The following is a 17,274-nucleotide window of genomic DNA, read 5'->3' as shown; positions in this document are numbered from 1 at the left end:
CTTAAGTGAGCACCATACCACAGATTAAGTGAAACACTCATGGTAAACTCTCAATAAGAGTCATCTGTTAGTAAAGAACAATATAGTCATAGGGGCAGACAGCCATGGTTTATTACTTCAGAAGTACATTCATTTTCCTAGGGAAGCCTTGACCTAAAATTCTTTTCTGCATGACAATTTAATATATATGAAATCAAAAGGACATATACATGCAGATGAGCTAATCTTTTTACTTTCAATGTCATTCGTTATAGGAATGGCTTATACTGTTGGTTATCTGACAGATCATCAGTATTTGGTCAGATTGTATCAATCTTCACTAAGTGCTGATCAATCTCATTTGAACAGCTGTAATTTATTTGACCATTCCATTAATCAATTGTTGTTTGTGGTTCGATTAATGATTGGATATTTCACAATACCTTTTAAGTACCAGTCCATATAAAACTCAGACACTGTCCGTATGAAAGTGATTCATGGTGAAGAAACACCCACTGAACAAACAATGCTTTTTCAATCTGCATACATGTATGCTATATTTTCAACATAACAGTTTTCTTTTCCATATTCAGATCTATACTCTTGAGAAAATCATAAATTTATCTCCCACTAGAATCAACCAAATCGAACAAAACTAAGAACAATAACTCTTTAAAAGTGTTAATTTCATGTACAATTCATACAAAATTTTTTCTCAAAAGTGTAACAACCAAATGAAAATCTATGGCTGATTATGTGATCAGTAACTGTCTCTGAACAAGAAATAAAAGTAAATTTGGTTGGTTTTGATGTGCATGAATCACCTGCTGTCTAATTTTTATAAAGATTGATACTTTAAGAGTTATGTCCATTGCTTTGAAGATTTTCAAATCAAATTCTCCACTCATGTGCAGCAAAATATCATCTCGCAGCTGGACTCTAAACAGACGGGCAAAATATGGAAATTATAATTCAAACAGCATTACTAACGGGCTACCAAGTCAAATTTCACAAAAACAATCCTATCAAATTCTTAAATTTTCTTTTAAAGTAGCACTCCAGCTAAGAATCATGCAAAATGTGATTCATGGTTGGAAAACCTACATATTTTTATTTTCGATATTTTGTTTAAATTGCCATAGTAAACAGAAATTAACATTCAAGTTTTTATATAACCTGTGCTCTTAGGGGATAAAAATAATATAGAATGCACTGTAGATTTCAAAATTAAGGGAGGTAATTCTGTAAATAACTCTCAAATACATTTGAATCTATTGGATATTCAATGTTGATTAACTCCTAAGAGCAGACAAATTGGAATGAATAATTACACATTTCATAATATAGACACATAAAACAACTCATTATCAAAAATAAAAATATGTAGCCTTTTTGGGGTGTATCACATTTTTCAGATTTTGCACGATTCTTACAGAGACAGGTACTTTTAAAAGATTGGCAACCTGAAGTAGACAGATAAAATTAAGTGCACTATTTCTTTCTAACAGTACAACCACAGCTTTTGGTCATTGTCAACTCAGGGGCAGATTCTTCATTTCAGGTTAGGGGGAATAGAATTAAAGGCTAAGAAAAGTAAGAAAGTAAGGAGAAAAACTTTCTGGTGTCGAATTTGTTAAAAGTCACGATTTTATGCTAAAAAATTATTTTCCCAAATTTTAAGGGGCACACCATGGTTTTACCCCTATGGATCCACAAATGCAACTGGAAGGTCATGGTAACCTTGATGATTCAGGACACAATTATTAATCATTAAAAATACTAATATATTCTTTTTAATTCATTTTGAAAATTTTAGATGAAAATGTTAATGATGACTTATATAACATTAATTATCAATTTATAGTAAGTAGAACAAATAAACAAAAATATAAATAGTTCAAATTTGATCCTTGCTTACATATCATTAACATTGATATAGATTATTGTTATCTCCCATTCTGAAACCATCATGTGAGAAACAAAGTTAAGGATGTATAACTCACACTGCAAAGTGAAGTTAATCTAATACATGTACCAGGGTCCAGGGATACCTGACTCTGGTTAACATCCATTTTAACTGTAAGTACATGTACAATTAAGAGGCTGTCCATGTAAAAATCAGGCAGATCCTGTGATATGGGTGGCACAGAGTAAATTTTTTTCCACTGAATTTTTTGTTCCAATATAATGTATCATATAAATGTCAAATATGATAAATGTTGTTTTAAATCAATAATTGATGACCCACAACTTGACTTTAAAGTTCTCAAACATAGCAACCAAATATGGCTAAAATTAAAGAGTTATCTCCCTGACATCAAGTAATTTCAATGCTGTCAATGTACTGTAATTTATTTCTCTGAAATTGTTTGAGTTAATGAAAAAACAGCTTTCAACTTTGAGAAAGGATGCATTTGTGACAAGAAATGGGTGAAAAAAATTTTAAACAAAATTTGTCATGTGCCACCCACTGCCTGGCTTTTGTATGGATTCCCTCTTAAATTGTAAAAGCAAAACTTGGACATACATTGTTTGTCACAATGAAACTTCTCTGAACTGTATATTAATTAAAAGAAAAGCAATGCATTTAACTGCAACTATATTTTTCATATCTAATCCACACCAATGCTAAGTTCTGGGTTTCAGTGCAAAACACATGACTAAGGTTAAGGTACAGTTCTAAACAAAACAAGTGGGTATGGCAATAAGAATTTCTGACCAAATGCATGTAGAAATGGCATCTGTCCCAAGTGCACTTAGAATTGGAGTTTAAAGGACCTACTGATTTGCCTATTATACATAATAACGTATGGTTCTGTCTAAAAACCAGGCATGGGGTGATTCATCATATCTCATGATAATCAATGAAACTGTTCAGATACATTTATTAGGTCCGAAAAACAACATTTCCAAAGTTCATTTCCTTGGATTTGCTCTATATTGTGAATTTTTTTTGACTGGTTATAGTGTAAAATTTCTGGCATGATATTTTCCCATACTTTTCTGTAGTTGAAAGTGACTTAAGTATAAGTGTTAACATCTCCAGTGGGCAACTTTCATTTGCACTTTTATTTTTGAATACAGTTTCTATGAGGTCAACTGAAGGAGTTCCAATAAAAAAAAATATGTGGGAATAAAAAAAATACTTGAATCATTAATCATTAGCTTCTGCCTGGTTTTAAGGCAGATCAGTACTTAACAGAGTATTGACTTTTTAGCTCCATATCAAGTGCTCAAGGGGTAGCATATACATTAGCATGAAATGCTTTATTCTGAAGTTTAACAAAGAGTAATAATTATGTCTTTGAAGGGTAAAGAAGAACAAGAAAATGAATTAGACCATTTGAAAATTTAAAAGTCTGCACCACAACAATAAATAATGGCTTCATCTAATTCTGACAATGCTCAGACTCCTGCCAAGTGTCAGTTCTGTGGAGAATCAGAGATAAAATGGAACTGTATCAACTGTGACCTGTATCTATGTCAACTCTGTTCCTACAACATCCATTCTAAAATCAAGTCTTCTAAGGGACATAATACTATCAACTTCAAAGAAACAGGATCTAAATATTGCAGAGTGACATTGTAAGACTGACCTAGACAACGTGACCTGCCATGAACTTATAGAAGACACACTTCAAGATCTGGATTCCAGCCCATCCAAGATGAACTAGATTTGATCCAAGCTAACCTAAATTACCTCTCAGAAAAGAAAAAACAAACTAGAAAAAGTACTGAGTTCTTTTTTCTGCTAAAGATGACTTTGCAATAGGTACATGTATATCACTGACCACAAAACTCAAGAATTCAAGAGAACTTTTTCCATTGAATTTGAAGTTCATTCCCAGAGACCTTTTTGCACTGTTGACCAGTCTAGTTTTTGGCAACATTTGTAAACTTTCTATTTTGGAAATCATTGAATGGTTATGAAACTGAACTGCGTGTTTCCTGAATAATTTCATGTAATGATGGAACCCCTTTAAGCGAACAACTACAAAAAGTTGAATTTGATAATAAGGAAGTAGAGATTAAGAAAACTGAGAAGATAAAGGTCTATGATATGGTAATGATGGATGATGATGATCTTGTTATATCAACTAAGAATGAGAATCTATTGTTTTATACTAAAGACAGAACACTGAAAACTTTCAAATCATTCTCTCCACTCAAGACATTAGAGGTCCTTATAAAGGAACAAAACAAACAATTTGTAGGACTGATTGATTCTGATGACATTGATAGCAAACCAGAGAGTGTCAGAAAAATAATTATTCTGAATCAGTCAGGTGACATAAAGCATACCTATGAGTATGCTATTTTCAATCAGACTGTTTACCTGGCCATGGAGGATTGTTACCTGTAATGATACCATCTGTGTTGTTGATGCACAAGACTTTGATGAAGGTAATATAGAAAAAGGTAGGGTGGTTGCATTGGATTACATTGGACAAATTCAATGGATACGGAACAAAGGACTCAAAGGAGGATCATATTTCAGTTACCTCGTCAAATATTATTTTGATGCTGAACCATACATACTGCTGAGTACATGTACCTCTATATTTAAAAAAAAATAATTCCTTCAGTTTCTTAATATCCAAAAGCAGGAGAAAAAAGACAATTGTTATTTTTTGTCATAAGAGATGCAAATCAATTCAAGTACTTACACAACTATTGTCAAACATGTTAGACTTTGCAGGCAAATATTCTAAAATACCCCTGAAATATCCCTAATATAACTTTACATTATATATTAAATACGCTCTTTTAAAGTGTTTACAACAGTTTCAATTACAATTTCTTACTAAACAAAAACAGTATTAAAACATAAAATGATAAAAATGTGAAATGGTTAGAATGCTACTATTTAGTGCATGCATCACAAAAAAAAAACAAAGTTTTCCTCTCTTCTCAATGAAAGGATACTTAAACACCTTTCATCAAATTACCATTCAGTAAATCACAACATGATATGTTATGTATGCATAGTCTAAACATATTTATTATAAATCTGGTTATGAAAGAGAAATCAGGAGAACCAAGATTTTAGCAGAAATTTAAAAAATGTAATCCAAGGACAAAGACCAGACATGGAACACAGACATACACAACAAAGAACATAAAGTAACCAAAATAACCCATACAAAACAACAAAAGTCAATGAGCAACTCAGACTCAATTAAACCAGCATGGACTAGGTGCATCGGTAGGGTAAGCATTCTCTGCTTTTCCAGAAACACCCACCAAGTTGTTCATAAAAAGTCAAGTCCGGGGGTAGACGAAAGAGGAAAGGAAATTAAACTATGATAACATTGCAGATTTGCCAGTATCAGAGCCATTTTATTTACAGTGCAAATAACGGTATTGTTGACGAAAAAAAACAAAGTTGGTTTTCCCATCGATAACATTACAATCACCTGATTTTTGGTTTTAAGTTAGGTTACGTATATAGTTCAACTTTTTAGTTATAAGAGGGATCACTGATTGTAGGTCAGTTTTAAACATGGCTTATACTGTTGGTTATCAGATACATCATTGGTATTTGGTCAGATTGTATCTATTGTCACTAAGTGCCAATCAATCTTATTTTAACAGCTGTAATCTATTTAACCACTTTATTAACCAATTAAATAATGCTTGGATATGACACATTACTAACATGTTGATATTTTAAAACATTCTGCCTCTACTAAATACATTTTCAAATAAAATGCTCCACGAAGTGCAGCAGAATATTATCCAAAACACTGGACTCTGAACAGAGGGGTAATTATGGATTATATTTTATATTTTTATACAGGAGATAAACAGTAAGTTAGATAATTACCAGATTTGTCTCACAAGCAATATGGATGGTGCCGCTGGAAGAGCAGGACAGGCTTACCCTTCCAGAGCACCTGATGTCACTCCCAGTTTTTAGTGGGAGTTCATATTGCTAGTTCTTAAGTTTTTTTGTGTGATGTCTTCTTTGCTTAATCATCATTTTTAATGTGTTATCTTTTTTATTCGGCTTGCTATGTTGCATAAGTTAATCGTTTCTGTTTTATGTTTTAGGCTATAGTTTTGGATTACGATCCATTTGAACCATCCAGCTGCTGGCACTGTGGGAGTTTTTATCAATATACAGAACTAATTTACCTGACATTATCACACTGATAAATTTCAATAATAAATAGCAAGATAAAATTGAACATGTTTTCCTGCTATGTCTATACCCCTACTTTTACAAGTCCAATGAAACAGGAAGTTGATATCAGACAACCATTAAAATCAATTGGAACTACTAAGCCATTTCCACTACACTAAAAAACAGTCATTCTTTTGTGTAACAAGGCTGAGGAATTCCCATTACAACTAAAATCAATATAAAGCCACATACACCATTTCAAATCAATCTGTCCAACAGCAGCTGAGATTTTTGTATAAAGAAAAGAACAACATACCAAATTTTAAATACTCAGATAAATAAAACAATTTTCCATGCAACTGTCAACAGACAGACAGACAAATAAGGAAATGAAATAAAATAGAGCCCATTTGCATTATTTTAAAGCGTATGACCAAACCATTTTCGGAGAAAAAAAACCACAATGTTTCATTCCTTATTTTGAACAAAAACCAAACTAAAAAACCTATGAGCTATATTTCAAAAATTCCTTTATCTTAAGAAGTCAGTACAAATATATGAAAAGATAAAAATAACCCTTCTTTACATATAAATGATAGTGGTAAAATATCTGTTATCTGAAACCTGCATCATGTGAGATCCAAAGTCCAATATTTATTACAAAATACATGTATCATGGATAAATGACTACTGTTAAAATCACTTTGAACTGTAAGTATACGTACATGTAAATTGCATAAACAAAACTGATAGAAACATTCAAAGGCCCTTTATAAGTTCCATGAATTGGACCTCAAAGGAAAGAAAATCCATGCATTTTCAATGAGTTTCAATTCAAAATCCATGGCTTAGGTTTCAACCCAAAATGTATCTGTTTATGTATGGTGCAGTCATAAGAAGTGGGTATGAAAAAGCACTTCTCAAAAATGCATTGTGTTGTCTTTAGTATAAAATTCACAAAGAATTGACATTCATTCATTCATAATACACTTAGAATTGGTTTCAAAATGAAATGCCTCATTTTAAATTAAACATACAAGTATAACAAAGTATAATGATTATGTCTTTTTAGGGTATAGAAGAACAAGAAAATGAAAAAGATCATTTGAAAATTCAAAAAACAGCAACACACCAACAGATAATGGCTTCATCTGATTGTAATGATGTCAAGACTCCTTCAAAGTGTCAGTTTTGTGGAGAATCAGAGATAAAATGGAGCTGTATAGATTGTGACCTGTATCTATGTCAGCTCTGTTCTTACAACATTCATTCTAAAAGCAAGTCTTCCAAAAGGCATAATATAATCAACTACACGGAAACAGAAACTGCAGATGCTGCAGAGGGACATCGTAAGGCTGACCTTGACAACCTGACCTGCTCTGAACATGAGGGGAAGAAATGTTTCATGTTCTGCAGTGACTGTGAAAAGGCAATTTGTGCTCTCTACAATAGAGAGTCACATAAAGCCCATGATACAGATGACCTCTGGGACAGGTATGATGACTTGTCAAGAAACATCAAATGGTTCAAGATTAAAGTAGATGAGCACCTCTCTATTTTAAAGTCAGACACAAACAAGGTGCAGGCAATATTTGATGACTCAAAACAAAAGCATGATGAAGCAAAAGCACAAATTTTACAACATGGAGAAGAAATGAAAGAAATTATAGAAGAATACATGCAGGAAATACTTCAAAAACTGGAATCATTGTTCCAACCTATCCAAGATGAACTAAGCTATACCCAAGCTATTCTAAAGGAGCTCTTACAGAAAAAGGATGAACTAGAGAAAGTCCTTAGTTCTCATTCTGCTGAGGATATCTTCATGATGGGTAAATTATTGAATACAAATCTGCCTGAGATTACAACAATAAAACTTTCACCATTGAATTTTAACTTCATTCCCAGTGACCATTCAGAATTTTCATCCAGTCAAATCTTTGGTGAGATTTATGAAATTTGTGATTTGGAACTAGTGAAATCTTATGATACTGTACTGTGTGCTTACAAAATTGTTTCACATAAAGAGGGGACAAAATATATTGGGGACCGCTATTATGGAGAACTACAGAAAGTACAATTTGATGATGAGAAGGTAAAGATTAAGAAGACAGAGAAAATAACAGTCTATGATATGGCAATGATGGAAAATGGGGACCTTGTCATATCAACAAAGAGTGAAAATTTAAAGCTGTATACCACAGATGGGACATTGAAAACCTTAAAATCATTTTCTCCACTGAAAACATTAGGAGTCCATATCAATGAACAGAACGAACTATTTGTAGGACTTATTGACTTAGAAGATACTGTTATCAAACCAGAGAGTGTCAGAAAAGTTGTGATTCTTAATCAGTCAGGTGACATAAAACATACCTATCAGTATGACAATGACAATAAGAGACTTTTTACCTGGCCGTGGAGGATTGTTACCTGTAAGGATACTATCTGTGTTGTTGATACGAAAACATTAGATTTTCTAGGGAATGGTAGGGTAGTTGCATTGGATTCCAGTGGACGGATAAGGTGGATATATACTGGTTGTCAAGAAGAAGAAGAAGAAGAAGATGACGAAAAGGAGAAAGAAGTAGAAGAGGAAGAAGAAGAAGATGACGAAAAGGAGGAGGAAGTAGAAAAAGAAGAAAAAGAACTTTTTTGGCCCCAGGAAATTACAGTGACCTCTACAGACATCATTTTGATCTCTGACTATTTAACCCATACCATACATGTACTGAACCAGTCTGGACAGCTCATTGTCTGTCATCAACTTAATGGTTTTGGGATAATTCATCCAATAAGTATGGATATTGATCATGAAGGCAAACTGTGGTTTGGATGTGCAGGAAAACAGATTCGTTGTCTAGAATTCACATGACATACATCTGCAAGTTTGAGAATTTGACCTATTAAATACCAAATACAAAGGACAATACGTTGTTTTGCTTGCTAATGTGCACAGATTTAAATATAAAGCAACATTTTTTCCAAAATTCTATTTTCAACTTAGATATTTTTAAGGAAAAATTTCTTATACCATGCAACCATCAACACATTTCCCCGACAAAGTCGGTAATAAGTTTGCTTTGACATCATGTGACAGCAATAATGCTTACTTATGGCCTTGCAATTTATAGAGTTTACAACCACGTAAAAATGATGGCAACCATGACATTTGAGACTCCATTGTGGACATTAATATGTGTCTAGAATATTTTCAATCACTTTTGTATATTGGATTATATTTAATAGTTAACTTGTTGAACCAATTAAATAATTCATTGAAATATGAAACATAGCACAGTGACCACACATTTCTATTTCACCGAATAAAATCTAAATCAAATTTGGTATTTCAACAATTAGACTGACAAAGTGAGAAAATGTGTCAGCTTTCTTTTTTAAAGGATAGTTCTAGTTTTTTGCCTGCAGTTCATTTTTGAAGGTCAATCAAATGCTTCACAGGTTGCAGCTTGATACAATCACAGACCGCGAACCCTGGAACAGCTGGAGGAAAAATGGACACACCATTCAAAGTTGATACTGCTCAGTAAAAAAGTATAGTAACGGTAAAATCCGGACTTGAAAAAGCGAAGTTCTGCTAAAAACAGTCCTTACAGTTCAGCAGTAGTCTGAGCCCCAAGGCTTATCAAAATAGAGGTGGGCCAGTAAATTACCTACTACAGGACAACAGTCACTGTACAGAAATGTTGTGCATATTGTGCATTAACAAAAATCTTTTTTTTTTCTAATGGAAATAATGTTAATATAAATCTTAATTACAAGTATAACATTTTATACTGTTCAAGATTGCAATAGTCCCAACTCAAACATGACAAAGTGAAAGACCAAACTCAAACATGACAATAGTGAAAGTCCCTTTTTTCATAACAAAAAATGGCCACCACTCAGAATCCACAAAAGTGATTTTTATTAAAACTTTTCACCCTGTATCTTTAATTTCCCTTTCCTCTATGGCAACATCCCTTCAGCACCTGCGTATTGAGAGTTTTCATATCACAACTCATATGTTATGCCAGAGCTTGCTGAAATTATGCAGACTTTTTGTATCACGCTAGAACTCTAACAAATAGGCTTCTAGAGCAGGGTTATGTTGATACAAGATTGAAATCATCACATCAGAAGTTTTATGGTTTTAATGCTGCTGATGACAGATTCATCTTTGCAAAACATGTACAGCATATCCAAATTTGTAATATATATGATAGGTGTTTTTGTATTGGGTACATACACTATACAACAAACAGGATGACTCTCCATTTTGTATCTTCAACTTTCTTCTGTGGCAACATCCCTTCAGCACCTGGGTATGAAGTTTTCATATCACAACTCATATGTACATGATATGTATGTTTGGTATGTGGCACAATGAATGAAGTATTGTTGACAGACATTGAACAAAAACATCCTTCCTCAAAATGCAAAATAATGCCATAACCTTTGGTCCAGGTAAAATTTGGGGCAGTTACGAAAAACCAGAAATAAAACACAACTGAACAAACAACATGAAAAACTACTGTGAGCAAGTTTACAAAGAGAATAACCCAGCTTCAAATGGAGGTAAATGTTCAATCCTTAACCTGGATTATTTCCCTTAGGAGTCCTCTGACAGAAATTATCTTCCTCCATGCATATTTACCTAATACAAGACGTCTGGAGGGACAGACAGACAGGGTGATTCCTATGACCCAAACCAAAAAAAGCCCAAAGTAAAAATGTATAGAAATTTAAAATTTACGAAAAAGATAACAACAAATAGCATTGGTTATAAATTATAATATAAAATGAAGATAAAAACAAAACTAAAATACCTTAATCAAAAACGTAAAATACTAAACAACAACTGGATCAGGGAACATGCCTTTCAACAATTGGATCAGGGAACATGTCTTCAACAAATGGATCAGGGAACATGCCTTCAACAATTGGATCAGGGAACATGACTTCAACAAATGAATCAGGGAACATGCCTTCAACAAATGAATCAGGGAACATGTCTTCAACAACTTGATCAGGTAACATGACTTCAACAAATGAATCAGGGAACATGCCTTCAACAATTGGATCAGGGAACATGTCTTCAACAATTGGATCAGGGAACATGCCTTCAACAATTGGATCAGGGAACATGTCTTTTATCCTGTTATAAACTGATAAAATGCTTTATTTTGCATACATGAAAAACAACAATTGGAACATGCCTTTCAACTTTTATTCTGTTAAAAACCCATATAATTCTTTATTTTGTATACATGAAAACGATTGACTTATAGATTGCCTGATTACAGCTTTGTTCCAAATGACAGATAATTCATGCAGTGCAAGACCAGGCATTGTATCATAGAGCACTTGTATATCTTACCTACACATATATCCTTAACAAACCTATGTGACTTAAATGCACATAAGTCATAGATAAGCTTTGTGAAATGACACCCAGAAACTTTGATCAATCAAGCAAACCCAGTTTAAGGTTAGTGACATGATGATTCCCATTTTTCATGTCCTCAGACAAACGTAAAAACCTGCAGATAGGCATGTTCTGATCCATTGTTTGTGTCATAGCCAACCAGTTGTTACCTCTATCACCTGTATGTGGCATGCTTGGGGGCGAAGCAGTAACTAACAATTTCAAAGTTTTAAGTATAAATCTATGATTCTCCATTCAATAGGGGAGACTGCTTACATGAGAACGGGATGTCGCAAAGTCGGTACAGTGAAACCTGTCTAAATAAAAAGTAGAACAAATCTGAAAACCTGTCTAAACCAAAAGTAGAACAAATCTGAAAACCTGTCTAAACTAAACAAAACAAATTAAAAAAACCTGTCTAAACCAGAAACTTTTTAAAGTCCCCTTATATCAATTTTGAAATTTGATAAACCAAACACCAGTTAAAACTGAACAAAAGGGCTTTGGTTAAGACAAGTTTCAATCAAATCTGACTACCATACTTCAAAGAGTCCAAATAGGCTGAAAAAAAGTCATGGAATGAAATGACTTGAATTGAAAGTATCTAACAACACAACCCCATAATACAATGAAACCTGTCTAAATTGAACCCTGTTAAGTAAGTCCTGTCTGAAACAGAACCTGAAAAAAAACCAAGAAAAGTGTCCACTCCATACAGTAAAATCCTTTGAAGTTTATCTATGTCATTTTCAATGTATTTTGAACAATTTTTAACCAAACACCTTTCTATAACTGAACAAAAGGGTTTAGTTAAGGCAGGTTTTACTGTACGTAAAACTAACAACAAAGTCTTGACAAATTGTCTATGAATTGAGATTTCAAACACCTTGAATACACAACATTAAACATGAAGTTACACACATTGTCATGTTACGTATACCCATACTTTAAGAAGTTGATACTGAACAGCACCCAAAATTGGTGACAAGGTATGCCTACACACCAAATGTGAAACCAATCTATCCAAGATTTGTTAGTAGGGAATTTCCTCTATCATTCCATATAGTAAAAATGGCAAAGTCTTGCAAAACAGGAAGTTGACATGGACAGCAACATCACTTACAACATATGCCCAATTTATATAAATAAAGATTCACACCAAACTATTGTAAGCCAAGATGTTAGTGGCATATTTCGTACAGGCTTAATGACTTAGGAACAATGTAATCCTAATGTATCACCCACTCATTAACTGGGAGTATAATACTAGTATTGCATTTCAGAACAGATAGATATGTTAACATACACTCGTCTCCAGAAAACATACTGATTGTGAAGAATTGTTTCATCAAAACTCTTCACCATTGTAATAATTGTCTAATACTTCCATAACCATGATTTTTAGTTCATAAGAAAGGGTGGGATAAAATTGGGAGAAGCAAAGGGGGCATTCCCTAGTTCTTCCCAATTTCCAAGAGTTATCTCCCCTACACCAAGTATTCAACACAAGGATATTACATTCTTTTTTTTACCTCAAATAAAAATCTCTTGTTTTCATGTCCATTCTATTCAATTAACCGTAGCAGTCAAAAGGCTTAAATTAGAGATGTTACCTTTAATCATGTGAATTAACTTATGAAGCAACCTGCAAAGGGAAATAACTCACAGAAGGGAGGTAATTTGCAAGTAATTTGCAATTCTGTAGTTGACAAACATCCATTTATTTGCATCTAAGTCTAAAGTGAACTTGATGTTGTAACTAAAGTGATTTTCTTACCTTTCTTTTCAACTAAAATCATTAGAAAAATTGAGTTAACATTTTGAAAGTGACTTTTAAATTTAAAAAAAAAAAACATACTGATTCAATTTAAACTATGCAGTGAGAAACAACTAATGTCACATTACTTACACATTTAATAAGCTATTATTGTATACCGTAAATTGGGATATTTTTACGTAAGGTTATTTTGGTGTGTTTAATTTTGATGCATTCTGGAAGACAATTGTTTTATTATTTCTTACAAAAAACAAACTATCCTTTCTTATCTAATCCCATCCAAAACAGAATGTTTGCTTATCTGACTGCTATTGTTGATAAATTACTCTGAGATACAAAAATAATTAGTAAAAGTTATATTTTTGCATTAAAGATATGAATGCATGCAGTGATGTTTTTTTTTTTTTTTTTTAAGAAAGGTGAGTTTTGTTTCAAAAGAAGAGATGGAAGGTTCCAGGTTTTTACCCAAAGGAATATGTTTGTTTATACCAGTTTTCAGCCCATTTAAATATCAAGTAAAATTTTCAGCATAACCACTGAAAAGTCTTCGTAGCATGTTTTTGCGTTATAAAGCATAAGATTAACAAAGCAAGGCAAAAATGATTTACGTCAATTACATGTCAAAGTTAAGCCTCAAAAAGTATTGTTTTTATGCAACCTTCAATAATGAGTTAAGGAGGTTAGCTGAATTGTAGGTAGTTTTTTGTATCAGGACATATGGTCATATTGCTTTACCAAAACAAAACATCCTGCCAAAAGTTGTTTTGACACAATAGGCTTTCAGAGTAGGCTACTGGTATTTAAGTTGTCAAAGCATGAAGCCAGTATCTTCTGTAAGGAAAATTTCATGAAATTCCGTGATTTTCCCTAATATGAAAGATTTAACACATTTTTGCTCCATTTATAAACCAAGCACAATCATTTCTCAGAAAATTAACAAAATTTATAATTAAACGGACTAAGTGAACCAATGCCTTCTTCTATAGAAGGAAGATACATGTGTATATGCTATTGTTGTCTCAATAATCTTTAAAAATGAACCAGTCAAATGGACAACAACACCTTCTGAATTTGCAGACTTTTATTGTTGACAAGTTTCGGTTGCCTAGGGCAATAATTAACAAGTTTCTGTTGCCTAGGGCGATAATTGACAAGTTTCGGTTGCCTAGGGCGATAATTGACAAGTTTCGGTTGCCTAGGGCGATAATTATATATATAGCATATCATACAGTTAAAAAAAGTTAGGTCAAAGTTGACAAATCAAAACTAGCAATGCCAGTTAGCTTATTGATCAACAACCCTACACACTTACACACAAGTAGACCTAGCAAAAACCTTTACTCTCTCAAATCCTGATTTTCAGGGTATGATAAACATTTTTTTTACAAATGGTAAAATTTACAGTTGTCTCAGAAAATTATAGCAAAAGGGAGATAACTCAATATTCTCATTTAGCATTTTGTAATAGATAATATTCAGATCATGCATTTTTTCTAAACATATGATGCCTGGTCACAACAATTTTTTTTTTCTGATATTGTCCCCTGAGACCACATTGGAAAAATTGAATACAACAAAATTTATTTAGAGGCATTTTTATAAAAAAAATTTAAAATTATACTTAAACTAACTACAGCTGAGTAAAATTAAGAAATAGCTAAAAAATAAACAAAAACAAAAAAAAAAACCAAAAAAACCAAAAAACACTCAAACCACAAATCACGACTAAGAGACAAAACAAAACCCAAACTAATAAACAATTTAATAAAAAAAAAGATAAAGTAGTGGATTACAGAGCCATAAATTTACACAATTGCTACTGAAGTTCTATAGCACATACAACAATAATGTTCAGGCGATAACATTCCTTCACCTGATTAGTAAGTTAAATGGACGATTGAAAAGCAGACAGAAAAGAGATTTGAGCACCACTTCAGGAAAACCAATTTCTGTACTTCTGGCAAATAACATAAGAAAAATTTCTTCATTCTGAAAACTAGGTTATTTCAAATGTAGCATAAATGTTGGAGTAGTTACAATTGCAATCCTACAATGAAACAGATATCTGGACACCAAACTTCAATTGGGGAATATTTGCTTACCTGAGCAACTTTTTCTGACACGTTGTGTTTCATATTTTGAACATTTGGCAAGAAAATTCCTTTGGCACTCGGGATACTTCCATCTGGATCGGGAACTTTATTGATGTCCGAAGCGGCGTTTGACAAACACTCATTGACATGTTTGGCACGATTTTTAATGAGTTCTGAGTCACTCGAGGCTTGATTGATAGTACTAGTCTTGATATGGTTGCCTATCCCTAAAAAAAAGAAAAATTGATTGAATGATTGATTTGTTGGTATAGTAATTGATTGATTGAAAGGATTTTAACACTAAAATATATTTATTGGTTACTGTACTGAGTTGCCAGCTTGTAAGTTCAATAAATGAACAAATTGATTGATTAATTAGCTGACCAATGAAATGCATGATTAATGACTGAATGATATTTCATTGGTCTATAACAACATTAATTGACGATATAAAACAAGTGAGTGATTTTTCAGGGTTTTGAAACAAACAAATTTGGTCTGACATATAGCTGATACTTTTCAAAACAAAACAAAATACTAACAGTTTAAATACCCCAAATCCTGTGTACCAAAATACCCTGATACCAATTAAACTTTAATAAGTAATAATGTGAGAAAAGCTGACCAAGGAATGCCCTGCTCCCCATCCCAGATATAAAAACAAAGCAATCTAATAGGAAGTTGATGTCTCGCAAGTGTAAAAGTATTTCCTACTCAGTGGCACTCCTATGTACAGCTTCTATCAAACATGATGTTGCCACTATGTAAGGCTATGAATAAACACCACTCAGTCACTTCTGGAAAAACTGGAAATGGAAGACATTGTAAAAGTCATCATGCAAAAGCAATATGCCAAATATCTAAGCATTTCCTCTAGTAGAAGCTGAGAAATTTGTTGCAAAAATTTCCACTGTGCATTACCTAAAGAAAATAGAAGGACAGACAGACAGACTGATGAATGGACAAGGTATTTGCCCTAATTTTAATGAGCAGAGGCATGATATCTATTACCTGTGATAAGTAGTTAGAAATGAAAAAGGTGAATATGTACAAACAGGCAGACAGACAGACAAACAATTTGATTTCTATAAACTCCTGCATCAGAGCAGGGGTATAAAAATATAAAACTGCAGAGACAGGTGTACTGATAGCACAACATTTGAGGACAAACAGAATTTACTACTAGGGAGCAATGTAACATACATGATACATGTTAAAGCCGCGTCTTTTTAATGGAATGTCAATAATGAGATGCAAGTTTAAATGTTAGGACAATTACATGTAGCATTCAAGAATTTAATGTGTTTGCTCTTCTAATTTACATATTCTTAATACAAAGAAACCCTTACTAACATAAAAACTGGTTTGGAAAATACAGGAGTTCAGTTTACCAAGGTTAAAAATATATTAAAATTGCTATAAAGGGACTGTCAAAAGTGTTTGGTTTTTACAGATATTATTTTACTTATATAAAAAAAAAATCTGCAATTGGAAATGTTAAATTTATTTTAGAAACAAGAGTTGTACAGTAAAAACCATGTATGGAAAAACTGAAGTATGTTTTAAAATAGAAGAAAACCTTGTCTGTTTATAACTGCAAGATTTTTTAGTCCTATTGAAAAATCTTAGCAATATCCAAAAATTGTTTCCAATATATTACAAAAGAATATATATTTTGATATTTATTAGGATTTTTATTGTTATGATGAGATTTTCTTGAGCAAGGACAAGTATCACATGGTACCTTATGAGTGCAACACATTTTATTCAGCTATCATATTTACTAGCACACAGAAACCTGTCTAAACCAATCATCCTTTGTTCACTTAAATCAAATGTTTAGTTTACACAGGTTTATATAGTGAAATTG

The 17,274-nt window shown here is 32.7% G+C and overlaps 3 protein-coding genes across 6 annotated transcripts in view; 2 read left to right on the top strand and 1 right to left on the bottom strand.

The window, feature by feature from the left end:
- The window catches only part of LOC148602276 (voltage-gated inwardly rectifying potassium channel KCNH6-like), a 127,905-nt gene that overhangs the window by 30,406 nt on the left and 80,225 nt on the right, over positions 1–17,274 (bottom strand). For all 4 annotated transcript variants that reach the window (XM_088553904.1, XM_088553900.1, XM_088553901.1 and 1 more), the window contains one exon: positions 15,414–15,631. In XM_088553904.1, the coding sequence (XP_088410030.1) occupies positions 15,414–15,631 (218 nt within the window). The remainder of the gene's footprint in view (positions 1–15,413; positions 15,632–17,274) is intronic.
- Positions 1,931–9,036, top strand: LOC148602277 (uncharacterized). Its single transcript, XM_088553237.1, has 3 exons — positions 1,931–2,058; positions 3,290–3,556; positions 7,179–9,036. Exons 2-3 carry the CDS (start codon positions 3,359–3,361, stop codon positions 8,979–8,981), a joined length of 2,001 nt encoding a protein of 666 aa, XP_088409363.1. The 5' UTR covers positions 1,931–2,058; positions 3,290–3,358; the 3' UTR covers positions 8,982–9,036.
- On the top strand, positions 3,570–6,170 carry LOC148602278 (uncharacterized). The gene is made up of 2 exons (XM_088553909.1): positions 3,570–4,383; positions 6,034–6,170. Exon 1 carries the CDS (start codon positions 4,040–4,042, stop codon positions 4,340–4,342), a length of 303 nt encoding a protein of 100 aa, XP_088410035.1. The 5' UTR covers positions 3,570–4,039; the 3' UTR covers positions 4,343–4,383; positions 6,034–6,170.

Source organism: Perna viridis, chromosome 11 (assembly GCF_037379345.1).
Source record: "Perna viridis isolate PV_CMFRI_1.1 ecotype Kerala chromosome 11, ASM3737934v1, whole genome shotgun sequence".
Lineage (NCBI taxonomy): Eukaryota > Metazoa > Mollusca > Bivalvia > Mytilida > Mytilidae > Perna > Perna viridis.
Note: the sequence above shows the minus strand (reverse complement) of the source record. Positions and strands in the feature narration are given on the sequence as shown.